At 47.5% G+C, this 26,117-nt stretch overlaps 1 protein-coding gene across 1 annotated transcript; it reads right to left on the bottom strand.

Annotated features, from left to right (window-relative positions):
* On the bottom strand, positions 1-20,833 carry LOC311105166 (caspase recruitment domain-containing protein 10-like). Its single transcript, XM_084147220.1, has 24 exons — positions 20,668-20,833; positions 18,938-19,180; positions 18,283-18,420; positions 18,003-18,189; positions 17,482-17,620; positions 17,099-17,287; positions 16,872-16,991; positions 16,536-16,661; positions 16,003-16,173; positions 15,709-15,807; positions 12,853-12,889; positions 12,363-12,400; positions 12,005-12,093; positions 10,146-10,192; positions 9,907-10,027; positions 9,581-9,758; positions 9,323-9,446; positions 8,902-9,142; positions 3,421-3,484; positions 3,241-3,343; positions 2,979-3,137; positions 1,109-1,221; positions 615-730; positions 1-472 (listed from the first exon to the last, which is right to left on the bottom strand). Exons 1-24 carry the CDS (start codon positions 20,672-20,674, stop codon positions 265-267), a joined length of 3,057 nt encoding a protein of 1,018 aa, XP_084003346.1. The 5' UTR covers positions 20,675-20,833; the 3' UTR covers positions 1-264.
* Between the last annotated feature and the right edge of the window lie 5,284 nt (positions 20,834-26,117).

Raw genomic sequence — 26,117 nt, 5'->3', positions numbered from 1 at the left:
AACTAATGAAGGTTGTTTAATGCTGATGTTTAGCATAGGTAGACAAGAAATATAACATTACAACATAAAGACACATTACTACTGAGCTTGTAACAATTTAAGGTTCAATTCATCATATTTTATTTTTTATTTTTTCATATGAACATGAAACTTCATATTTACTGTGGTAGAACTAGGTATCTAAATGGGTGTGTGTGAATTTATCTTTTAATTGAATAAAATGTTGCTTAGTAAAACAATAACACTGGGCAATAACATTGGGATCTATTGGAGTTTTTCCAACTCAACCCACAGCAGTGCCTTCTGCTGGCTGTGGATGACATTGCGTATGGCGAGCAGCAGATCGTCGGTGCAGCTCCAGGTGTTGGGTTCCAAAGTGTGGTAGAGCAGGGGCAGGGTCTCTAGCTGCAGCTCGTCCGCCTGACACACCTCCTCCATCACACCATCCTCCCCTCTCCCGGTCAGCAACTTCCTGTCAATGGGGCAAAATAGATAGACTTTGTAACTACTGTTTCTAAATTGGATTAGAGAACAGAAAACTACAGAAATAGAATAACATATGATGCTAAAAGTGTATTGAAAACACACACAAATACAGACAGCCAGTCACTTACTTTAGCTTCTTGTGTTTTTTGTTCTTGGGTCGGATATTAATGATGATAGGGTAGACTTCCTGCCTCAGAAGGCCCTCCACACTGCTCAGGCCCAGCTCCAACAGACAGTGCTTGTCCTGAGAGACAAGACACAGAGACCGATATGGGAGAGGTAACCCACTGGACACAGACATCAGTTCAACGTCTAGTTTTGATTTACATTTGGTTGAGTTGTCAACTAATGTAAATTCAACATCAAATCAACAAAAAATGTCACCATGTCATTGGATTTAGGTTAAATGTTTGGTGAAAAAAAGAAGAAATTCCCTTACGTTGATGACTCTTTTCAAATCCAATCAGTTTTCCAAGTTGATTCAACGTCATTACATAACATTTTCTCGTTGAAATATCATGGAAGAAACATTGACTCAACCAGTTTTTGCCCAGTGGGAAGTGTTTGTTTGTTTGTTTGTGTGTGAGCGAGAGAGAGAGAGAATGAATGAAAGAGTGTATACCTGGCTTATTACATCCTGAATAGACTGCAGCCTGATTCCAAGAGCCTGCTCTGGGGTGGAAGCTTCTAGCAGGAAAAAACTCTTATCATTTCTCTCTGTGGCCTGGATTGGCTCTGAAATACATCACTCCATGAGAAGGGGTAGAGAAACAACATACAGTGGGGAAAAAAAGTATTTAGTCAGCCACCAATTGTGCAAGTTCTCCCACTTAAAAAGATGAGAGAGGCCTGTAATTTTCATCATAGGTACACATCAACTATGACAGACAAATTGAGGGAAAAAAATCCAGAAAATCACATTGTAGGATTTTTAATGAATTTATTTGCAAATTATGGTGGAAAATAAGTATTTGGTCACCTACAAACAAGCAAGATTTCTGGCTCTCACAGACCTGTAACTTCTTCTTTAAGAGGCTCCTCTGTCCTCCACTCGTTACCTGTATTAATGGCACCTGTTTGAACTTGTTATCAGTATAAAAGACACCTGTCCACAACCTCAAACAGTCACACTCCAAACTCCACTATGGCCAAGACCAAAGGGCTGTCAAAGGACACCAGAAACAAAATTGTAGACCTGCACCAGGCTGGGAAGACTGAATCTGCAATAGGTAAGCAGCTTGGTTTGAAGAAATCAACTGTGGGAGCAATTATTAGGAAATGGAAGACATACAAGACCACTGATAATCTCCCTCGATCTGGGGCTCCACGCAAGATCTCACACCGTGGGGTCAAAATGATCACAAGAATCCCAGAACCACACGGGGGGACCTAGTGAATGACCTGCAGAGAGCTGGGACCAAAGTAACAAAGCCTACCATCAGTAACACACTACGCCGCCAGGGACTCAAATCCTGCAGTGCAAGACGTGTCCCCCTGCTTAAGCCAGTACATGTCCAGGCCCGTCTGAAGTTTGCTAGAGTGCATTTGGATGATCCAGAAGAGGATTGGGAGAATGTCATATGGTCAGATGAAACCAAAATAGAACTTTTTGGTAAATACTCAACTCGTCGTGTTTGGAGGACAAAGAATGTTGAGTTGCATCCAAAGAACACCATACCTACTGTGAAGCATGGGGGTGGAAACATCATGCTTTGGGGCTGTTTTTCTGCAAAGGGACTAGGACGACTGATCCGTGTAAAGGAAAGAATGAATGGGGCCATGTATCGTGAGATTTTGAGTGAAAACCTCCTTCCATCAGCAAGGGCATTGAAGATGAAACGTGGCTGGATCTTTCAGCATGACAATGATCCCAAACACACCGCCCGGGCAACGAAGGAGTGGCTTCGTAAGAAGCATTTCAAGGTCCTGGAGTGGCCTAGCCAGTCTCCAGATCTCAACCCCATAGAAAATCTTTGGAGGGAGTTGAAAGTCCGTGTTGCCCAGCGACAGCCCCAAAACATCACTGCTCTAGAGGAGATCTGCATGGAGGAATGGGCCAAAATACCAGCAACAGTGTGTGAAAACCTTGTGAAGACTTACAGAAAACGTTTGACCTGTGTCATTGCCAACAAAGGGTATATAACAAAGTATTGAAAAACTTTTGTTATTGACCAAATACTTATTTTCCACCATAATTTGCAAATAAATTCATTAAAAATCCTACAATGTGATTTTCTGGAATTTATTTTCTCATTTTGTCTGTCGTAGTTGACGTGTACCTATGATGAAAATTACAGGCCTCTCTCATCTTTTTAAGTGGGAGAACTTGCACAATTGGTGGCTGACTAAATACTTTTTTCCCCCCACTGTATCTACAAGTCATTACTTTTAAACACAGCCGATCATGCAAGAAGGACAACAAGCATGCAACTAGTGCTTCTGAGATTTTGAGTGTGTAGTGACAGTATGTCAATAACTATGCGTGTGTGTACCTGGTTGGCAGGTGTTGAAGTCCAGTCCAGACTCTGCTGGCTGAAGCAGTCTCTCTATGAGGCTGCGAGAGAGCAGGGAGGGGGAGAAGATGACAGGCCGTTTGGTCTTGACCTGTATTGGCTGGACCATACTGTAAGGAATCAGGTGCTCCTCGTGACCTGAGCAAAGACACACACACACATTTATGTTCATGCATTTTTATCTTACTATTGTCTTCAAAGGACAAAAAAAGATCAATAAAGTCATATGGGAAGAGCTTACGGTTGCTGAGTGTGTAAAGGACCAGTGGGGTGGAACCAATCCCACGACAGCTGGGGGACACAGCCTTGACCAATCGCACACGCTCAGAGCCCTTCTTGGATACCTACAGTTAGGAATCAGTAGTCTGGTTACCCGTGGTTACCAGAGATTCACACACAGTAGGGACAAGAGGAGACTTACTTTCTTCTTGAAATCCTGCTCCAGGGCTATGGTACGTAACCTCACCAATAACAGCTGCTGTGCTCTGAGATAGAGAGAGAAAGATTTAGGGGGATACACATTCATCACTACGTGTCCCATGCAGTCTGTGAGTGCAGTCTAACAAAGCAAAACATTTGCACAAATGTCATAGATTAATGGAACGTTTAATCTTCTTCTCATGCTTATTAAAATGTCTGACATTACATAACCCGTTCATTTGAACTCTGTCACAAAGGTATTATTACAGTGCATGGTTGTCACGGTTTCGGCCGAGGCTGCTCCTCCTCCTGGTTCGGGCAGGCATCGGCGGTCGTCGTCCCCGGAGTACTAGCTGCCACCGATCTATGTTTCATGTTCGTTTGGTTTGGTCTTGATGTTGTACACCTGTGTCTAGTTAGTCCTCATTAGTGTTCTATTTAAGTCTCGTTGGGTGTGTCTGTGTTTGTGTGTGATTGTTCCTGTCGTATGTTTGCTTGTCGATTTCCTTATTCGCTCGGTTGAGCTTTACTCCACTGTGTTGGAGCGTTTTACGCACCTGTGTAGTGCGCCTTTTGTTTGTCGCCTACGTGCGTAGTTTCGCCTTCGGGCAAGTTTGTTCTGTTTTCCTTGTTGGATATTCCACTAAAGTCTTTTGGACTATACTTCGGTGTCCTGCGCTTGATTCCACCACTACACCCACCTACAGCATTTATGACAGAATCACACACCATAAGAATGGAATCAGCAGGAGCCGCAGCAGCCCAGGCGACGCTGGAGGACAGGGTCCGTGAACAGAGTGACCAGATCCTGCAGATGGGGTCCGCACTGCAGGAGGTGATCACCACCATCCGAGGCTGGGGGACTCCTACACCGCCATCCTCTCTGCCAGCCCCATCGGGAAGTCAGCCCATTCCCGCTCCGGAACCCAGAGGAGTTCGACTCTCGCTCCCGAGGGCCTACGATGGGACCGCGACCGGGTGTCAGGGATTCCTTCTCCAGGTGGAGCTTTACCTGGCCACCGTGCACCCGGCGCCCTCGGGACATGAGAGCGTGTCCGCCCTGATCTCCTGCCTTTCCGGGAAGGCGTTGGAATGGGCCAACGCAGAGTGGAGGAGGATCGACGCGAACACCATCACCTACGACGAGTTCTCCCGCCGCTTCAGGGCGGTGTTTGACCATCCCCCGGAGGGGAAAGCGGCGGGGGAGCGTCTGGTCTTCCTCCGGCAGGGGAGGAGGAGTGCCCAGGAGTTCGCCTTAGAATTCCGTACTCTAGCGGCGGATGCAGGGTGGAATGAGCGGGCTCTCATCGATCACTACAGATGTAGTCTACGCGAGGACGTCCGTAGGGAGCTGGCCTGTAGGGACACCAGCCTCTCGTTCGACCAGTTGGTCGACATGTCCATCAGGCTGGATAACCTGCTAGCTACCCGCGGACGTTCCGAGGGGGGTCCGTCCATTTCACCCTCCAGCGCCTCCGAGCCGTGCCCCATGGAGCTCGGGGGCGCTAGCGCTAGAGAGCGGAGGAGGAAGAGCCCGAGGGGGCCTGTCTCCTGCACCAAGTGCGGTCGTGGAGGGCACACTGCGGCCAGGTGCTGGGGAGGGTTCTCCGAGGGAGAGGACAACAGGCCACGCACTGGGGGGGCCTCCCAGGTGAGTAGACGCCCCGCTTACCCAGAGCTTTCTGTTGCGCACTTTTGTATACCTGTTGGTTTTCCACAGGTTGCACCTCATTCCCAGCATAAGGCGCTAGTAGATTCAGGCGCAGCTGGGAATTTTGTTGATCGAAAGTTTTGTTTAGAGTTAGGGATCCCTCTCCTACCTGTTGACAAACCTTTTCCCGTACATGCCTTAGATAGCCGCCCGTTGGGGTCGGGGTTGATCAGGGAGGTCACAGCGCCACTTAGGATGTGTGCGCAGGGGGGTCATGAAGAGACTATACAGCTGTATCTGATCGACTCTCCTGCGTACCCAGTGGTGCTGGGGATTCCCTGGTTAAGCACCCATAACCCTGCTATTTCGTGGCAACAGAGGGCTCTCGATGGGTGGTCTGCTCAGTGTGAGGGGCGATGTCTGGGTGTTTCCGTGGGGGCGACTTCGGTGGAAAGTCCAAACCAAGTGCCCGCACTGCACATTCCGCCTGAATATGGGGATTTAGCTCTTGTGTTTAGCAAAACTAGGGCGACGCAGTTGCCTCCCCATAGACAGGGGGATTGTGCGATTGATCTCCAGGCAGGAGCAGCGCTCCCACGGAGCCATGTGTATCCTTTGTCTCAAGAGGAGAGGAAAGCTATGGAGACTTACATAGCCGAATCTTTGAGACAGGGATACATTCCGCCTTCCATTTCCCCCGCCTCTTCGAGTTTCTTTTTTGTGAAAAAGAAAGATGGAGGGTTGCGCCCGTGCATTGATTACTGTGGTCTCAATCAGATTACTGTGAAATACAGTTATCCACTCCCTCTGATTGCGACCATGACGGAGTCATTGCATGGGGCGCGGTTTTTCACAAAATTGGATCTCAGGAGCGCGTATAACTTGGTGCGCATTAGGGAGGGCGATGAATGGAAAACGGCGTTTAGTACCACGTCAGGTCATTTCGAGTATCTTGTCATGCCATATGGGTTGATGAATGCTCCATCAGTCTTCCAATCCTTCGTAGATGACATTTTCCGGGATATGCAGGGACAAGGGGTGGTCGTGTACATTGATGATATTCTGGTGTACTCGTCTACCCGAGCCGAGCATATAACCCTGGTGCGACGTGTATTGAGGAGGCTGTTGGAGCACGACCTATATGTCAAGGCAGAGAAATGTCTGTTTTTCCAGGAGTCGGTCTCCTTTTTGGGTTATCGGTTGTCCGCGTCAGGGGTGAGAATGGAGGTGGATCGTGTGTCCGCTGTGCGTAATTGGCAAACTCCAACCACTGTAAAAGAGGTGCAGCAGTTCTTGGGCTTTGCGAATTACTACCGGAGGTTTATCCGGGGTTTTGGACAGGTGGCAGCTCCCATCCCGTCCCTTCTGAAGGGGGGTCCGGTGCGCCTGCAGTGGTCAGCTGATGCGGACAGGGCCTTTGGGAGACTGAAGGACCTGTTTACGTCGGCTCCGGTGCTGGCGCATCCGGATCCCACAATTCCATTTCAGGTTGAGGTGGACGCGTCTGAGGCTGGTATAGGGGCCGTTCTCTCTCAACGGTCCGGCTCGCCACCTAAACTCCGCCCCTGTGCTTTTTACTCCAAAAAGCTCAGCCCGGCGGAGCGTAACTATGACGTTGGGGACAGGGAGCTGTTAGCTGTAGTTCAAGCCCTTAAGGTGTGGAGGCATTGGCTTGAGGGGGCTCAACACCCTTTCCTCATTTTGACTGACCATCGGAACCTGGAGTACATCCGGGCAGCAAGGAGACTGAACCCTCGCCAGGCTCGATGGAGTATGTTTCTCACCAGGTTCGTATTTAAAATCACGTACATCCCTGGGTCCCAGAATGGTAAGGCAGATGCACTGTCCCGGCGGTATGACACGGAGGAGAGGTCCGTTGAGCCTACTCCCATACTACCGGAGTCTTGCCTTGTGGCACCGGTGGTGTGGGAAGTCGATGCCGAGATCGAGCGAGCGTTGCGTACCGACCCCAGCCCTCCACAATGTCCTGAGGGTCGGAGGTACGTTCCGCTCGAGATTCGGGATCGACTCATCTACTGGGCTCACACGTCACCCTCCTCTGGACATCCGGGTATTGGCCGGACAGTGCATTGCCTTAGCACTAAATACTGGTGGCCTACTTTGGCTAGGGATGTGAGGGTTTACGTCTCCTCCTGCTCGGTGTGCGCCCAGTGTAAGGCGCCCCGACATCTGCCCAGGGGTAAGTTACAGCCCCTACCCGTTCCACAACGACCATGGTCCCACCTCTCGGTGGATTTTGTAACAGACCTTCCCCTCTCTCAGGGGAATACCACCATCCTGGTCGTTGTGGACCGGTTCTCTAAGGCCTGTCGTCTTCTCCCTATGTCGGGTCTTCCGACTGCCCTACAGACCGCTGAGGCCCTATTTACCCACGTCTTCCGGCATTACGGGGTCCCCGAGGATATAGTGTCTGATCGAGGCCCTCAGTTTACCTCCCGTGTGTGGAGAGCGTTTATGGAGCGTTTGGGGGTCTCGGTTAGCCTTACCTCGGGGTACCACCCGGAGAGTAACGGGCAGGTAGAACGTGTTAACCAGGATGTGGGTAGGTTTCTGAGGTCGTATTGCCAGGACCGGCCTGAGGAGTGGGCGCGTTACATTCCCTGGGCCGAGATGGCCCAGAACTCTCTCCGCCACTCCTCTACTAACCTAACCCCTTTCCAATGTGTATTGGGTTACCAGCCGGTTCTGGCACCATGGCAGCAGAGCCAGATCGAGGCCCCTGCGGTGGATGATTGGATGAGGCGCTCGGAAGAGACGTGGAACGCTGCCCACGTCCACCTGCAGCGGGCCGTCCTTCGTCACAAGGCGAGCGCCGATCTCCACCGCAGTGAGGGGCCGGTGTACGCACCCGGAGATCGAGTCTGGCTCTCTACCAGAAACCTGCCCCTCCGCCTGCCCTGCCGGAAGCTGGGTCGGCGGTTTGTGGGGCCCTTTAAAGTCCTGAGAAGATTGAACGAGGTGTGTTATAGGTTACATCTACCTGTTGAATATAAGAATATTAACCCCTCGTTCCATGTGTCTCTTCTCAGGCCGGTGGTAGCTGGTCCACTCCAGGACAATGAGATAGGAGAGACTCCTCCGCCCCCATTGGACATCGAGGGGGCTCCGGCGTACACCGTTCGGTCCATCTTGGACTCCAGACGCCGGATGGGGGGTCTCCAGTATCTCGTGGAGTGGGAGGGGTACGGCCCGGAGGAGCGGTGCTGGGTGCCGCGGAGGGACATCCTAGACCCATCTCTCCTGTCGGAGTTCCACCGGGACCATCCCGCGCGCCCTGCTCCGCGTCCTCCTGGTCGTCCCCGAGGCCGGGGTCGGCGCACGGCTGGAGCCGCGCGTCAAGGGGGGGGGTACTGTCACGGTTTCGGCCGAGGCTGCTCCTCCTCCTGGTTCGGGCAGGCATCGGCGGTCGTCGTCCCCGGAGTACTAGCTGCCACCGATCTATGTTTCATGTTCGTTTGGTTTGGTCTTGATGTTGTACACCTGTGTCTAGTTAGTCCTCATTAGTGTTCTATTTAAGTCTCGTTGGGTGTGTCTGTGTTTGTGTGTGATTGTTCCTGTCGTATGTTTGCTTGTCGATTTCCTTATTCGCTCGGTTGAGCTTTACTCCACTGTGTTGGAGCGTTTTACGCACCTGTGTAGTGCGCCTTTTGTTTGTCGCCTACGTGCGTAGTTTCGCCTTCGGGCAAGTTTGTTCTGTTTTCCTTGTTGGATATTCCACTAAAGTCTTTTGGACTATACTTCGGTGTCCTGCGCTTGATTCCACCACTACACCCACCTACAGCATTTATGACAATGGTACCTCTCCCTTACCTGTTGTAGTTGGGCATGACCCCCGCCTGCAGGGGCTTGGCTGTGCGGGGGTTCACCAGGGTGCAGCGCCACTGGTACTTCCCGTTGTAACGGGTGTCAGTGACGTGTATTATGTCATCACAGCGCACCCCCAGACAGGGCAGGTCGCTATGAGGGTCCAGGTCCAGGTTGACGCGCACGTAGAAAGAGTCAGCGCCATAGAAGGTAGGAGAAGGGAGCTGGGCACATAACTTGGAGTAGGCTGAGAAGAGGAAAAGGGGTGGGAAGTTAGTTACACACACTCTATTCTTTCATATTTTTTTGTTCTATAAACAGTCTGACACCTGGATAAAGGCCAAGGCCATGCAGAATAAAGGTGTACTGTACTGAAAAAGCACATCAGTCAAGGAAAACAACTGTAAAAGCTGTCTCAGAACTTCACCCTCTGTGTTGGTCTTATGTTTGAGAGAGGAGGGCTCTGTCCACCACTGCAGAGAGAAGTGGGCCACCTCTCCTGTGCACTGGCCCAGCAGCACACTGCCCCCACCAAACAGAACCTTCTCCAGCTGGGCAGGGAGGAGAGAGACAGTTATACTCAGGCCTGTGTGGCTGTTTTTCTACAACCTGTTTGCCTGTCCATCTGTCTGTATGCATTTTACATTACATTTACATTACATTTATGTATGCCTCTGTTTCTCACCTCCAGTAACTCACTGCCCTCCTTCAGACCACACTGCTCAGCAGGAGAACCAGCTCTGACGCTGCTAACAAAGATGCCTGTGCAGTTGCCCCCAATGATGGTGATGTCATCTGCCAGGCTGCCTCTTCCTCTTTTGGGCGTAGTGGGGGGACTAGGTAAGGGGGACAGGAGCTCTAAACTGATAGAGGAAGTGGAAATAGAGATGGTAATTACACTTCTTAGTATACAGTTTAGATTATATCTCACACCATAAAGGGTTAGCAAGTGTACTTAAACTATGTTGGATTAGCTGCCCTGATGTAGGCAGCAAAGAGATGGAGACATACCCAAGACTGCTGTAGTTGGGTTTGTGGGGTGGGACAGGGGGCAGGTTGACGAGGTCAGGGGGGAAGAGGTGAGAATGCAGGGAGCTACAGGAGTTCGACAGGGAGACCTCACTTTGGACTCCTGAAACACAATATAATGAGACATCACTACACACATCTATACTTAGCAGGGGTTACAGGTATTACAGGTAGCTATAGACTTAGACCGACAGGAGGGGATGTACTGAACTGAACCAAACCTGTGAGGTTCTCATTCTCATCACTGCCCCAGGAGTCCAGGTCAAACCTGTAAACGGATAAGATCACAAGAGAGGAGTTTTCATCATCATTTATTTAGTTTTAAATGCATTTACAGCATAACGTGTGATTTAAGAGAGTGATATTTCTATATTAGAGAATAATGTAAAAGTTGACTTGCAATGGTATGACCATAGATATCCTATTAAATTACTACAGTGCCTTGCATTACAACCTGTAATTTAAATGGATTTTTATTTGACTTTCATGTAATGGACATACACAAAATAGTCCAAATTGGTGAAGTGATATGAAAAAACTAACTTGTTTCAAAAAATTCGAAAAAATTAATAACGGAAAAGTGGTGCGTGCATATGTATCACCCCTTTGCCATGAAGCCCCTAAATAAGATCTGGTGCAACCAATTACCTTCAGAAGTCACATAATTAGTTAGATTGCACTCAGGTGGACTTTATTTAAGTGTCACATGATCTGTCACATGATCTCAGTATATATACACCTGTTCTGAAAGGCCCCAGAGTCTGCAACACCACTAAGCAAGGGGCACCACCAAGCAAGCGGCACCATGAAGACCAAGGAGCTCTCCAAACAGGTCAGGGACAAAGTTGTGGAGAAGTACAGATCAGGGTTGGGTTATAAAAAAATATCCCAAACTTTGAACATCCCACGGAGCACCATTAAATCCATTATTAAAAAATTGAAAGAATATGGCACCACAACAAACCTGCCAAGAGAGGGCCACCCACCAAAACTTACGGACCAGGCAAGGAGGGCATTAATCAGAGAGGCAACAAAGAGACCAAAGATAACCCTGAAGGAGCTGCAAAGCGCCACAGCGGAGATTGGAGTATCTGTCCATAGGACCACTTTAAGCCGTACACTCCACAGAGCTGGGCTTTACCGAAGAGTGGCCAGAAAAAAGCCATTGCTTAAAGAAAAAAATAAGCAAACACGTTTGGTGTTCGCCAAAAGCCATGTGGGAGACTCCCCAAACATATGGAAGAAAGTACTCTGGTCAAATGAGACTAAAATTGAGCTTTTTGGCCATCAAGGAAAACGCTATGTCTGGCGCAAACCCAACACCTCTCATCACCCCGAGAACACCATCCCCCACAGTGAAGCATGGTGGTGGCAGCATCATGCTGTGGGGATGTTTTTCCATCGGCAGGGACTGGGAAACTGGTCAGAACTGAAGGAATGATGGATAGCGCTAAATACAGGGAAATTCTTGAGGGAAACCTGTTTCAGTTTTCGAGAGATTTGAGACTGGGACGGAGGTTCACCTTTCAGCAGGACATTGACCCTAAGCATACTGCTAAAGCAACACTCGAGTGGTTTAAGGGGAAACATTTAAATGTCTTGAAATGGCCTAGTCAAAGCCCAGACCTCAATCCAATTGAGAATCTGTGGTATGACTTAAAGATTGCTGTACACCAGAGGAACCCATCCAACTTGAAGGAGCTGGAGCAGTTTTGCCTTGAAGAATGGGCAAAAATCCCAGTGGCTAGATGTGCCAAGCTTATAGAGACATACCCCAAGAGACTTGCAGCTGTAATTGCTGCAAAAGGTGGCTCTACAAAGTATTGACTTTGGGGGGTGAATAGTTATGCACGCTCAAGTTCAGTTTTTTTGTCTTATTTCTTGTTTGTATCACAATAAAACATATTTTGCATCTTCAAAGTGGTAGGCATGTTGTGTAAATCAAATGATACAAACCCCCCAAAAATTCATTTTAATTCCAGGTTGTAAGGCAACAAAATAGGAAAAATGCCAAGGGGGGTAAATACTTTCGCAAGCCACTGTAACAATTTTAATTCCTTATTCTATGGGTATGACATACTCTATGTTGACCCTGCGGTTGATGGAGTTCATACAGGGAGGGAAGGGGAATATGGAGAGCCTGTTAACATCCTTCTCACTGTCCACTGTCTGTAAAACAAACAGGACACAAACAAAGAGTGAAATAGAGAATGACTAAAGTGTCGATGCAGGCCCATAATTTAAACCTGTTCATTGCCTCCTTGACAACTTGAAAAAGTTTATTCATTATTCAACAATCCACATATATTGTGTGTATTCACAGCTACACTGTTCAGTGAGAAAAATACATTTGTTAATATAGATGAACATTAGATGAGACATGATACTTTGATATGTCGAAGTGTCACAAGGTGTTGTGGAGTAATGTAACAACTCACTGGTGTCAAGAGATTCTCTTCTGAGTTTGAGCGGGAACCTGCAGACAAAATAAGGTATTTAGAAGTCTAAGCCTATCCTCTCTCATCAAAGTTGTCAAAAAAAAAACATTTGTTTCTACCATGTCTTATTCAAATAGTAGTTCAAATACAATGTTTATCCTTCATCAGTTACAGTGCTGTAAACATGTAGAATAAATTAAGCAAACATGAAAACTGAATTTATCAAAAAAGAGGGATTAACTCAGGAATGCTCTTTATTCAATGCTATCCTTACAAAACCCCAATCCCCTAATCCAGTGGTTCCCAACCTTTTTCGGTTACTGTACCACCAAGTACATTTAGCTCTGCCCAGAGTACCCTTGAAGTACCCCCTCGTGTGCATTTTACCAGTAAGCCTATGGTCTCATAAATCTTCTCAAGTACCCCCTGTGGATAGGCCAAGTACCCCTGGTTGGGAAACACATACATCTCAATTGAAATATAGGCTTACCTTCGGAGTGGTCATGGGTTTGGCCTGTAGAGGGAGACTGTGACACAGACATGAAAACAGAGACATCATCAACATCTGTTCACTGAAAGGTATCCTACAGGTACCAGCATGCTGACAGTTACACAAATTCATCTCTGGCAACATCATATCTCTAACTCTATGCAAAACAACAATGAGACCTAATTAGCACACAGGAGTTGCTTCACCCTGGTCTAAAAATAATATTCCCCACATAGTTCTCCACAAGTAGACCATGTGTAACACCCTGGCTCTGGGACTCTATATGTTGAGCCAGGGTGTGTTCTTTCTATGTGGTTTATTTCTATGTTGGCCTGAGTGACTCCCAATCAGAGGCAACGAGTGTCAGCTGGGGCTGGTTGTCTCTGATTGGGAGCCATATTTAAACTGTCTGTTTTTCCCTTTGTGTTTGTGGGTTCTTGTTCCGTGTTGGTCTATGTTACCTAGGACGTTACGAGTCGTTTGTTGTTTTTGTTTACTGTCCGTGTTTATCGCTAATGATAAATAAACATGTTCGTTCATCACGCTGCGCCTTGGTCCTCTCTTAACGACGATCGTGACAGAAGAACCCACCTTACAAGGACCAAGCAGCGTGTCCAGGAGCAGGCAGACTGGACATGGGAGGAAGCGCCGGGAAAGGAGATGGAGAGGTTGGCGATGGCCCAGGTGGGCAAATCGTGGTCCTGGGAGGACATGCTCGGGGGCAAAGGGCCATGGGCTAGGATTAAGGCCCTGGCGAGAGAGGAGCAGCGGCGTCAGCAGTGTCATCGTCGGACGGACGAGAGGCAACCCCAAAAAAAATTTTTTGGGGGGGCACACGGCATGGGCGGCTGGGCAGCAGGAGGCTGCCACAGGGCGATTTGGAGAGGAGGCCACCGGGTTTGGGGGGCCAGAAGGCAGGTTGGCGGAGCCTGGATGGAGAGCAGAGCCAACTCCCCGTACTCAGGCATGGCAGCATGAGACTGGTCAGGTTCCGGGGTATGCGGAGCTGCGTACTGTGCCACGAGTGGTCCGGCATAGTCCGGTACGTCCTGTGCGAGCACCCCGCACGTGTTGTGCGAAGGTGGGCATGCAGCCAGGACGGAGTGTGCCGGCTCAGCGCTCGTGGCCTCCAGTGCCTCTCCTCGGTCCCGGATATCCTGCGCCAGTGTCACGTGCTGTTATGCCAGTACGGGTACACAGCCCTGTACGTCCTGTGCTGATGCCTCACACAGAGTGTGTGAAGGTAGGCATTCAGCCAGGACGGGTTGTGGCAGCTCTTCACTCCAGGTCTCCTATCCGTCTCCACAGCCCGGCCCGGCCTGTCCCTGCTCCTCGCACCAAGCCTACGGTGTGCGTCGCCAGCCCGGTCCGGCCTGTCCCTGCACCACGCACCAAGCCTACGGTGTGCGTCGCCAGCCCGGTCCGGCCTGTCCCTGCTCCTCGCACCAAGCCTACGGTGTGCGTCGCCAGCCCGGTCCGGCCTGTCCCTGCTCCTCGCACCAAGCCTACGGTGTGCGTCGCCAGCCCGGTCCGGCCTGTCCCTGCACCACGCACCAAGCCTACGGTGTGCGTCGCCAGCCCGGTCCGGCCTGTCCCTGCTCCTCGCACCAAGCCTACGGTGTGCGTCGCCAGCCCGGTCCGGCCTGTCCCTGCTCCACGCACCAAGCCTACGGTGTGCGTCGCCAGCCCGGTCCGGCCTGTCCCTGCTCCTCGCACCAAGCCTACGGTGTGCGTCGCCAGCCCGGTCCGGCCCGTTCCTACTCCACGCACCAAGCCAGGGGTGCGAGTCGTCAGCCCGGTCCGGCCCGTTCCGGCTCCACGCACCAAGCCAGGGGTGCGCATCGTCAGCCCGGTCCGGCCCGTTCCTACGCCACGCACCAAGCCAGGGGTGCGCATCGTCAGCCCGGTTCGGCCCGTTCCTACTCCACGCACCAAGCCAGGGGTGCGAGTCGTCAGCCCGGTCCGGTCCGTTCCGGCTCCACGCACCAAGCCAGGGGTGCGCGTCGTCAGTCCAGCACAACCCGTGCCTGGGTCACCGGTGCCTGGTAAGGTACCGGTCAACTGCTCCACTACGGAGCTGAAGCTAACCGCTCCTGCTACGTCCAGTTCAGCTCCAGCCAGCGGGGCCAGACCGGACCAGGGGCGCTATGGGGGGTTTATTGGAGGGTGGTGGGCAAGGCCGGAGCCAGAACCGCCGCCGAGGAGGAATGCCCACCCAGCCCTCCCCTGTTTTGCTCTAGTTGAGGCGCGGTCGCAGTCCGCGCCTTTAGGGGGGGGTACTGTAACACCCTGGCTCTGGGACTCTATATGTTGAGCCAGGGTGTGTTCTTTCTATGTGGTTTATTTCTATGTTGGCCTGAGTGACTCCAATCAGAGGCAACGAGTGTCAGCTGGGGCTGGTTGTCTCTGATTGGGAGCCATATTTAAACTGTCTGTTTTTCCCTTTGTGTTTGTGGGTTCTTGTTCCGTGTTGGTCTATGTTACCTAGGACGTTACGAGTCGTTTGCTGTTTTTGTTTACTGTCCGTGTTTATCGCTAATGATAAATAAACATGTTCGTTCATCACGCTGCGCCTTGGTCCTCCTCTCTTAACGACGATCGTGACGCCATGAATAATCATAACAAGTACAATTATTGTTACGGGATCAGCTCAATGGTACCTACTTAATTACAACTCTGTGAATGAGTAAAATGAAAAGACGGGTTGGACAGCAACACTGCAACAGCCCTCAATTACTATTTATTACATGATAATGAAGAGATAAATGTTGAGGCTGCTGTTGATGGTAACAGTATAATGTTGCTGATATTTTAGCTGCTGCCAATGAAGATGATAAGATGGAGATGAACTCTGACCTTGCAGAGCAGCTGGTGAGTGCCGTTGGGCAGAGAGCTGAGGTCTAGGGAGCAGCAGGGCCCGTAGCACTGGTCCTCGCTGCACAGAGACAGGTGAGACTAGGAGAGGGACAGAGAGACAATAACATTAGAAGAGTATAGGAGAAGGCTAACAGGTCCACACTGTAATTTGATTATCAGATTTTTGTGAGTGTGTGAAACTGTATGTCTGACAGAATAGGGATAACACACTTGTGTTGCACAAGTATAATCAAAAGTGTGTCCACAGTATGTGTGTGCATAGCTGAGACTCACACAGTGCATACAGGGGGAACTCTGCTTCCTGCTCCTGTCCTTCTCTTTCTCCAGCTCTCTCTGCTGCTGCTCTAGATTGGCCTGAAGCTCTGCGATGCGTTTACGCAGGAGGTTCTTGTCCAATAGGCAGTCAGTATATTCCAACTGCAGGCTGTCTCGACTGCGCAGAGCCTGAAGGATATACAGTATCAGAGGGAGGAGGAGAGAACGTGCCAGAGAGGTGAGTTATGAGGAGACAGACAGACACTGAGTGGGGTAGATACTAAGTAGTTGAAACACCTGCATGACTAGATAAAAATGATGTATTACGGTGAGTATTGGCATGGGGCAACCATGCAAAGAAAGGCCTTATATTATCCAGCAAAAAGACCTCAAACTCAACACTCCGACCTCATCATTCCTCTGTGCATGTGCATTCAGTGTCCAAACAGCCATTAACTATTTAAACCAATTTAACCATTACTGTAACCAACAGAAACAAAAACCTTACCATACATTGATTCTAACCCATATGCCTACTCAGACCTACTGACCTGGTCCCTCTCCTTCTCCAGCTCCATAATCTGGTTGAAGTAGGAAAAGCTCCTTTTCTGTTCCGTCTCCCAGTCCAGCTGGAGAGTCCTCACCTTCAGCTGCAGCTGCTCACACTGAGACTCCAGCTACACAACACAACACAACACACCATCAAAGACAGAATAATACAATTGTGTTGATATACATTTTACATATACAAGAGGCATGTTTTAACACTTTATGAAACCTTAACAAAGTCAACTTGAAAAACTGTCACCAGCTCAGTGACTCCTGAGAGTGAATCACACATGGAGATGGGCAAGAATGGCGTGAATAGGCTTGTTTGCTGCTCTCACCTTGTCCCTGAAATCCTCAGAGCTCTCCAGCTCTCCCTGTAGTCTGGCGATGTCGCCACACAGCTCGTGTCTCTGCTCTGTTGCCTCCCTGCGGTCCTGCTTCAAGATGTCCAACAGAGCCTGAGGTCAAAACGGAACAACACAAGAGTTAGAGCAGCACAGTCAGAGCGGGAAAACATCACAAACTCAGATGGTGAATTAGATTCACTCTGAGTGGTGGCTCTCACCTGTGTTTCAATGTGACCTGCCTTCTGAATGTCAATGTGCTGTAGTGGCTTCTCCCTCTTCTCGGGAACAGCAGGGGCGCCGTTCGTGCAGTGGGGGACACTACTGTTCCTTCTGAATGGCGCCGTAGCGGCAGGGCTACTGTCAGTCTCTTTCTCTGCCTCCATCAGTCTGGTCTTCAGCTGCTCCACCTGTAGAAAATGTTGAGTAAAATATTAGAAGGGACTCCTACCAGGGAAAAGGCTTCCTATAAAGGCATATCCCAACAGCTCTTTATAAAAAGCTGATACCCTCCATCCATCCTTTTATCTTTCTCCAGCTGCTTTCTTCCTTCCTCTCCTTCAACAACCCAACAGACCCGCTTGGCCCCCTCTCCTCTCTATACCTGTTCCAGTAGCTCTCTCTCGCGTGCGGAGGCCTTGGCCTGATCCTCCAGGGCACAAGAGTATTTCATAGCCTGTTCCAGGTGCCTGTCCTTCAGCCGGCCCAGCTCCCTGCTGCCTGCCTCCCAGTCCTGACGCAGCCTGTGTGTGAGACACATATTCAGCGAGCTCTCAGTACACTGGACATAGAAACTGTCAATCCCTATTAAAAAATGTATGACAGCCATGGACCACGGCTCATCATGAATGTAGTTTATGTATATAATTCTAGATGTTTCAAGTTCCAGTCTGAATACCGTCATTCACTTTAGGTAATAGTTGCTATTCTGCTTCGCTCAACAATAAAATGTGTGAAGAGAAAAAAAAACCTGCACATTGTTTGGCATTGTAGATAACAACCAGATGTTTGTGTGGTTTTACCTGTGAAGTTCAATGAATCAACCTCTGTTTGTTTAGTGCTTCTCATCATGTCATTTGTCTCACAGTGCTTTAAGCCCTGTATGTGTGGTCCCGTGTGGTGTACCTCTCCATCTGCAGCCGGTCGTGTCGTAGGTCCAGTGTCTTGCGTTCAGCCCGGCTGCGCTCCTCCTCGGCCACACGGCAACGCTGGGACAGGCGGCGCTCACACACACGGCTCCCCCGCAGCTGCTCCCTCAGCTTACGCACCTCCAGCAGCAGGAACTGAGTCAGGCCCTCTGGACCCTCCTCATCTGGGGGGGACACAGCAGTGGAGGTAAATGAGGGATGGGGGGAACACTGGTCATACAGGAGTGGAAGGGGGACATATGGGGACATATCCTTACCCAGGATGATGGAGCAGCGCTGGGTGGGCTGTTGTCCAGTAAGCTGGGTGTATTGCTCTGGGTGGTAGAACTCCAAAGACTCCATGAAGGCCTGCAGGCCACGCTGGCCCCGCCCATGTAGGATGTCAATCAAACGGCCTGATAAACAGTTATGACATCATTAGAGTTTATAAGATGAAGACGACAATACATCCTGAAGTTGGAGATACTGTAAGTACTGTACTGACACAAGTGTGAAAGCTGCTCATGTTCCAGGTACTCCCTTTGTCGTCTTTTCCTCTCTAACCTCATCTTTCTGTTTCTCTCTCTCCCCATCTTTTTTCCCTCCCCATCTGTCTACCTCCTCCTTTATCTCTCCCTCTTCTTTACTTAGCTAGTGGCCACCCCCTCATTCCTTTCATCTTGATCTCCTGCCTCGTTACTCATACCCGTCTCCCCTCCCTCTGTCTCTCACTCCCCTCTCGCTATCCTTCCTAACCATCTTTTTCTCACACGGCACAAACCCCTACTTACCTCATTCTCTCCGACCTACCCCCTCTCTCCCTGCCTCCTCTCACTTACCTTTTACACTCTTCTCATTCCCTTCCATCATTCTTCTCTCATTCTCCCTCTCTTTTTCACTCCCACCCATTCCCTCTCCTTCCCTCTCTCTCACCAGCCTTGCTGATACGTAGTGGGTACTGGGTGGAGTTGAGGACCTCGTCCTCATCCTGCTCGTCGATGACCTTGCACTGCCTCAGGTAGGGGGTGAGCTTGGCTGGGTTCAGGATGCGGGTCAGCTTGTGCCTCACCCCCTCCACCCGGTCCCACAGCTCCTCACAGCACTCCTCAGAGAACGCGGACACCGGCCGCCCCTCTTCCTGTCCTGTGTCATAATCCTTCACCCTTACTGTGATGCCTGGTCCAGAGGAAGCATGTTAATACAGGACTTGTTTGAAAGAGGAGCCAAAATTACTCTGTGTTATAAAGAGAACAGGCTCAAACTATGTTGATAATACAGTTTATGGCCATTGTCTGCTGCATTGTGAGAAGGAGCAGAAGGAGGTGCTTTTCTGGCTGTGCTCCAAGGAAAACTGGAGGGGATTATTTGGCATTTAACATATACCAGGCAGTAGGATTAACCTCCAGTACTATGAACACATTTGGTGGTGCATTATCTGCAGCAATGATTTACTCAAGTTTCTCCTGGTGGTGCACAAGGTTTGTTGGTAGGTCGTAAACAATTATAGGGAGGCCATTTAATCTGTCTCAGAGCTCAAGAATGTAAACACTGTTGTGATTCATATCGTACACTTAAAAACCTACTGTGATAGCAGAAAAAGACCTCAACTACTGAGGAGCAGTTGTACCAACTCCCTGGACTAAGAAAAAACATGTTCAATTGAGACTCTCGACAAGAAGATGGAGGGAGAGAAAAAAGCTCTCAAAAAAGTCAAACAAACAAGTTTAGTAGTACAGATCAGGGACCCATGATGTAATTCTGTTTACTGTAATTCCGTTCCCGGGTGTAATTACACTTCACTTACTGTAGTTCAATAACCAAAATAGATTTTTTCCAACTCAAGGTGACATGTCATAGCTGACACCCCATTATTTCTGCAGACATCTTTGGATCTTAATTCGGAGCAGATATTTAATATAATTTTTGTTAAACCTGGTTGCATAAAAACCTGAGGAAGATTTTACCATAATTCCATTACCAAAGTTTGCATCTGCACATTTCTTCCACTAAATTAGTTTTTGTAAAATGTTCAGTGGAAATTGTTAAAAGTAGTCCTTGTGCATATAGTTGTATGGTTTGTTAAACTTTGAAGTCAATGGTTTTCGTTTGGGATACATTTTAAAGTGAAAAAACAGTCAAAGCATAATTCCGTTACCATGGAATTGCCTATATGCTGCTAAAGCAGCATAGTGTATGTTTTAAAGTTAACTATTTACCGACAATGGGGGGTAAGTAAGTACTCCATAACCCCGCCTCCCTCGCGCACCTGTATTAAATAGACAAACAGACAGACAGGTCGAGACACATCTGTGGAATCTTTTCCTCTCTCTCTTTTGCCCATGCAGGCTACTACATCATGTAATCAATAACAACTTTTTCCCAGAGCAGTGTCAACATCTCAAAATAAAAAAACCACCCCTTAGACTACTTGGCTATATGAATATTTGCTAAATTATTTGACCTGAGTTTACAATACCAAAAATAAGTGTGACTGACAAGACAATAAGGAGGGAGAAATGTCATTCAGTGCCACACCTTTCCAACCCCAATTGAGTCGTCTAACTTTATCTGAAAAAGTCAGACAAGAAATTCTGTAATATCATCTGTAAAAAAAAGATAACAAAAATAAACATGACAAAATGAAATCTTAATTTCACACTTACCACTCATTGTCAAGGATTGATTGTGTTGTAAGCAAACTCCTCAGACAGATATTCCACTTCGTTTTGATCAATCATAAAAGGATGAATTAGTCTATAAAGCCAAGAATGAGATAGAAACGTAACTACTATTCCACTATGACTAAGATATTGCGTTGAGAAGCTGGTTGTGTTATACATGGGATGCAGTATCACACTCCTCCCCAACTTTGCAGTCCCGCCTCCTCACGCACATGCCATATTCCACCAATCAGCAATTGTTCACAACTGTCCTGATCATTCCAGATGACCAAACCAGGATAAGTTTCCAACAACCTGATGTATCCAGTTTTCATGGATACAGCTAATTCAACATAGGCTGTGGTACTTCTCTCAGGCGGTTTCTTTTAAGCCTGCTACTTTAGGTTAAAGCCAGGTTAACCCAAATACTGTATCTCTGGTTAATGCAAGGGCGAACTTGTGGAGTAGATATTGGGGGGGACGAACAGTAGACGGGGGTCCTGGGGGTCCTCCCCCGGAACATTTCTGTTTGAAAATTGAGAAAGCGGAGGAGTTGGACCGTTTTTCATGCCCAAAGTCGACCATTAAAGCTAATTTCCTGCAATAAAGTGGTCTTGGTCTTTGGAACTAGATATTCGTGTGCACACAGTGTATGGTTAACTTTAAACAAATGTTGTTAAAAAGGAATGCCTACCATAGTTGAAATGTAACCAGCCATCAGTTGCCTAGAAGACAACTTCCATTTCAACAGGCCATACAGATCTAAGATCATGAAGATCAGTAATTTTCTCTGTTGAACTTTTAGATTTTACTCCCTTCAACACAATTGGGTATTAAAGCTGCTTTTGAAGAGGGGCTTGAGAAGGGCTTTTCCACAAGGTGGAGCAATCCACCCACTGCTTTACAAAGTTGCTCAGTTTAATTTATCTTTCTTTCAATATCTTTGGAAGTTCCTTTGCTCACACCAATAACACCAGTTGTTTTTATTACATCTTTGATTAATTCTGTTGAATATATAGGACAGTTTTGTCCTATGTTATGTTTTGTTAGACAACTATACCCTGAGGCTCTTGCCCAGCATGTGACTCACTCTGGCCTGGTCCACTCATCATTGACTCATTCATGGTCTCTCCTTTGCATGGCCTTGAATCATGATGAAAACCTATTACCTAAAACTGCTGTAGCAGTATAAAGGTTAGTCATCAAAAGTCTACAATAGAGGGAACACGCCTTACATACACAATGACACATCATTTAATTTCAATGTTATCTAATTTATTTTAAATGGCTGCTGCTACCTTAGCAATGAGGTTCAGATAAGCACACTCAACGCATACAGTTAAGATAGATCCTGTGTTATTACAACAGAAGTCAGCAGTGTCATTGCAGAGGCATACAGGCTGGTGCATCTGGCCTGAGCACAGTAGGGGGGTTTAAACTGGCAGTGTGTTAACTCCCTGTACTCTATCTTTGTGGTGCACTTTGTTTTGTTGTCTGTGTAAACCCTGATCAAAACAAAAAATACAATTCTAATAAAAATATCATTACAAAAAAGGCACAATAAAAATATTTAATAGTAATATATTAACTGGGAATGTGAGACAGGAAATATGGGGTGCCCGACAGACGAATGTGTCTTTCTCTTGACACACTGACAGGAAATGTCAAGCTACCCTCAGTCCCTGGGCCTCCCCTGAACAAACAAGCAGACCAGGGTCTCAGAGCTGCTGGACTGAAGAAGGGCCTACAGCACAGAAGCCAAAGCAGTGAGGCCTACAAACAAAAAATGCATAAATGAGTTTGTTTTTAGATATTCATAGGTGCCTTAATGTTCAGAAATAGATGTTCGAAACAACTTTAGCACATCCTCTCCCCCTCCCATATCTTTCTTTCACTCTCATATTTTCTATTTTTCTCAAAGCCCTCCTCTGCTTCTCACATTCAGAAGCACTGTGGCCACAGGCCAGACCCAGAGGGAACAGCGTTCTTGTCGTTTCTGAGGTGACAGAAACAGAGAGGGCATTGAGAGAGCCCCAGAGCCCAGTGCTGCATTGGTGGAATGCGTTGTCCCAGTCCAGCATAACCACACTAGCCTTCACCCAGTAGACCCAAGGCCCCATCTCTGACTCGGGCCTCACTGTCGGTTCTGGTGCAGCAGAATCAACCCTTTGTCCCCACAAAGAATGTGTATTTTCTCACTTTCTTGTGGAAAACAGTGAACAAAAGAGGATGGGTGGTATGAGTAAATTCAAACATTGCTCTGCAATTTATTATCCTCTAATTGTCCCCATACAGTGGCTTGTGAAAGTATTCACCCCCCTTGACATTTTTCCTATTTTGTTGCCTTACAACCTGGAATTAAAAAAGATTTGTTTGGGGTTTGTATCATTTGATTTACACAACATGCCTACCACTTTGAAGATACAAAATATTTTTTATTGTGAAACAAACAAGAAATAAGACAAAAAAACAGAAAACTTGAGCGTGCGTAACTATTCACCCCCCCCCCCCCCAAAGTCAATACTTTGTAGAGCCACCTTTTGCAGCAATTACAGCTGCAAGTCTCTTGGGGTATGTCTCTACAAGCTTGGCACATCTAGCCACTGGGATTTTTGCCATTCTTCAAGGCAAAACTGCTCCAGCTCCTTCAAGTTGGATGGGTTCCGCTGGTGTACAGCAATCTTTAAGTCATACCACAGATTCTCAATTGGATTGAGGTCTGGGCTTTGACTAGGCCATTCCAAGACATTTTAAATGTTTCCCCTTAAACCACTCGAGTGTTGCTTTAGCAGTATGCTTAGGGTCATTGTCCTGCTGGAAGGTGAACCTCCGTCCCAGACTCAAATCTCTGGAAGACTGAAACAGGTTTCCCTCAAGAATTTCCCTGTATTTAGCGCCATCCATCATTCCTTTTCTGACCAGTTTCCCAGTCCCTGCCGATGAAAAACATCCCCACAGCATGATGCTGCCACCACCATTCTTCAATGTGGGGATGGTGTTCTCGGGGTGATGAGAGGTGTTGGGTTTGCGCCAGACATAGCGTTTTCCTTGATGGCCAAAAAGCTCAATTTTAGTCTCATCTGACTAGAGTACCTTCTTCCATATGTTTGGGGAGTCTCCCACATGCCTTTTGGCGAACACCAAGCGTGTTTGCTTATTTTTTTCTTTAAGCAATGGCTTTTTTTCTGGCCACTCTTCCGTAAAGCCCAGCTCTGTGGAGTGTACGGCTTAAAGTGGTCCTATGGACAGATACTCCAATCTCCGCTGTGGAGCTTTGCAGCTCCTTCAGGGTTATCTTTGGTGTCTTTGTTGCCTCTCTGATTAATGCCCTCCTTGCCTGATCCATGAGTTTTGGTTGGTGGCCCTCTCTTGGCAGGTTTGTTGTGGTGCCATATTCTTTCCCTTTTTTAATAATGGATTTAATGGTGCTCCATGGGATGTTCAAAGTTTCGGATATTTGATCTGTACTTCTCCACAACTTTGTCCCTGACCTGTTTGGAGAGCTCCTTGGTCTTCATGGTGCCGCTTGCTTGGTGGTGCCCCTTGCTTAGTGGTGTTGCAGACTCTGGGGCCTTTCAGAACAGGTATATATACAGTTGAAGTCGGAAGTTTACATATACCTTAGCCAAATACATTTAAACTCAGCTTTTCACAATTCCTGTCATTTAATCCTAGTAAAAATTCCCTGTCTTAGGTCAGTTAGGATCACCACTTTATTTTAAGAATGTGAAATGTCAGAATAATAGTAGAGAAAATGATTTATTTCAGCTTTTATTTATTTAATCACATTCCCAGTGGGTCAGAAGTGTACATACACTCAATTAGTATTTGGTAGCATTGCCTTTAAATTGTTTAACTTGGGTCAAACATTTCGGGTAGCCTTCCACAAGCTTCCCACAATAAGCTGGCCCATTCTTCCTGACAGAGCTGGTGTAAGTGAGTCAGGAATTTAGGCCTCCTTGCTCGCACACACTTTTTCAGTTCTGCCCACAAATGTTCTATAGGATTGAGGTCAAGGCTTCGTGATGGCCACTCCAAAACCTTGATTTTGTTGTCCTTAAGCCATTTTGCCTCAACTTTGGAAGTATGCTTGGGGTCATTGTCCATTTGAAAGACCCATTTGCGACCAAGCTTTAACTTCCTGACTGATGTCTTGAGATGTTGCTTCAATATATCCACATCATTTTCCTTCCTCATGATGCGATCTATTTTGTGAAGTGCACCAGTCCCTCCAGCAGCAAAGCACCCCCACAGCATGATGCTGCCACCTCCGTGCTTCACGGTTGGGATGGTGTTCTTCGGCTTCCAAGCTACCACCTTTTTCCTCCAAACATAACAATGGTCATTATGGCCAAACAGTTCTATTTTTGACATTTCTCCAAAAAGTAAGATCTTTGTCCCCATGTGCAGTTGCAAACTGTAGTCTGGCTTTTTTATGGCAGTTTTGGAGCAGTGGCTTCTTCATTGCTGAGCAGCCTTTCAGGTTATGTCAATATAGGACTCGTTTTACTGTGGATATAGATACTTTTGTACCTGTTTCCTCCAGCATCTTCACAAGGTCCTTTGCTGTTGTTCTGGGATTGATTTGCACTTTTCGCACCAAAGTACGTTCATCTCTAGGAGACAGAATGCGTCTCTTTTCTGAGCGGTATGACAGCTGCGTGGTCCCATGGTGTTTATACTTGCAAACTATTGTTTGTACAGATGAACGTGGTACCTTCAGGCATTTGGAAATTACTCCCAAGGATGAACCAGACCTGTGGAGGTCTACAATTGTTTTTCTGAGGTCTTGGCTGATTTCTTCTGATTTTCCCATGATGTCAAACAAAGAGTTTGAAGGTAGGCCTTGAAATACATCCACAGGTACACCTCCAATTGACTCAAATGATGTCAATTAGCCTATCGGAAGCTTCTAAAGCCATGACATTATTTTCTGGAATTTTCCAAGCTGTTTAAAGGCACAGTCAACTTAGTGTATGTAAACTTCTGACCCACTGGAATTGTGATACAGTGAATTATAAATGAAATAATCTGTCTGTAAACAATTGTTGGAAAAATACTTGTGTCATGCACAAAGTAGATGTCCTAACCAACTTGCCAAAACTATAGTTTGTTAACAAGAAATTTGTGGAGTGGTTGAAAAATGAGTTTTAATGACTCCAACCTAAGTGTATGTAAAGTTCCGACTTCAACTGTATACTGAGATCATGTGACAGATCATGTGATACATAGATTGCACCCAGGTGGACTTTATTTAACTAATTATGTGACTTCTGAAGGTTGCACCAGATCCTATTTTTCTAGGCTTTATAGCAAAGGGGGTGAATACATATGCAGTCACCACTTTTCCGTTATTTATTTTTTAGAATTTTCTGAAACAAGTTATTTTTTTCATTCCACTTCACCAATTTGGACTATTTTGTGTATGTCCATTACATGAAATCCAAATAAAA

Source organism: Coregonus lavaretus (genome assembly GCF_964263955.1).
Source record: "Coregonus lavaretus genome assembly, chromosome: 2".
NCBI lineage: Eukaryota > Metazoa > Chordata > Actinopteri > Salmoniformes > Salmonidae > Coregonus > Coregonus lavaretus.
Note: the sequence above shows the minus strand (reverse complement) of the source record. Positions and strands in the feature narration are given on the sequence as shown.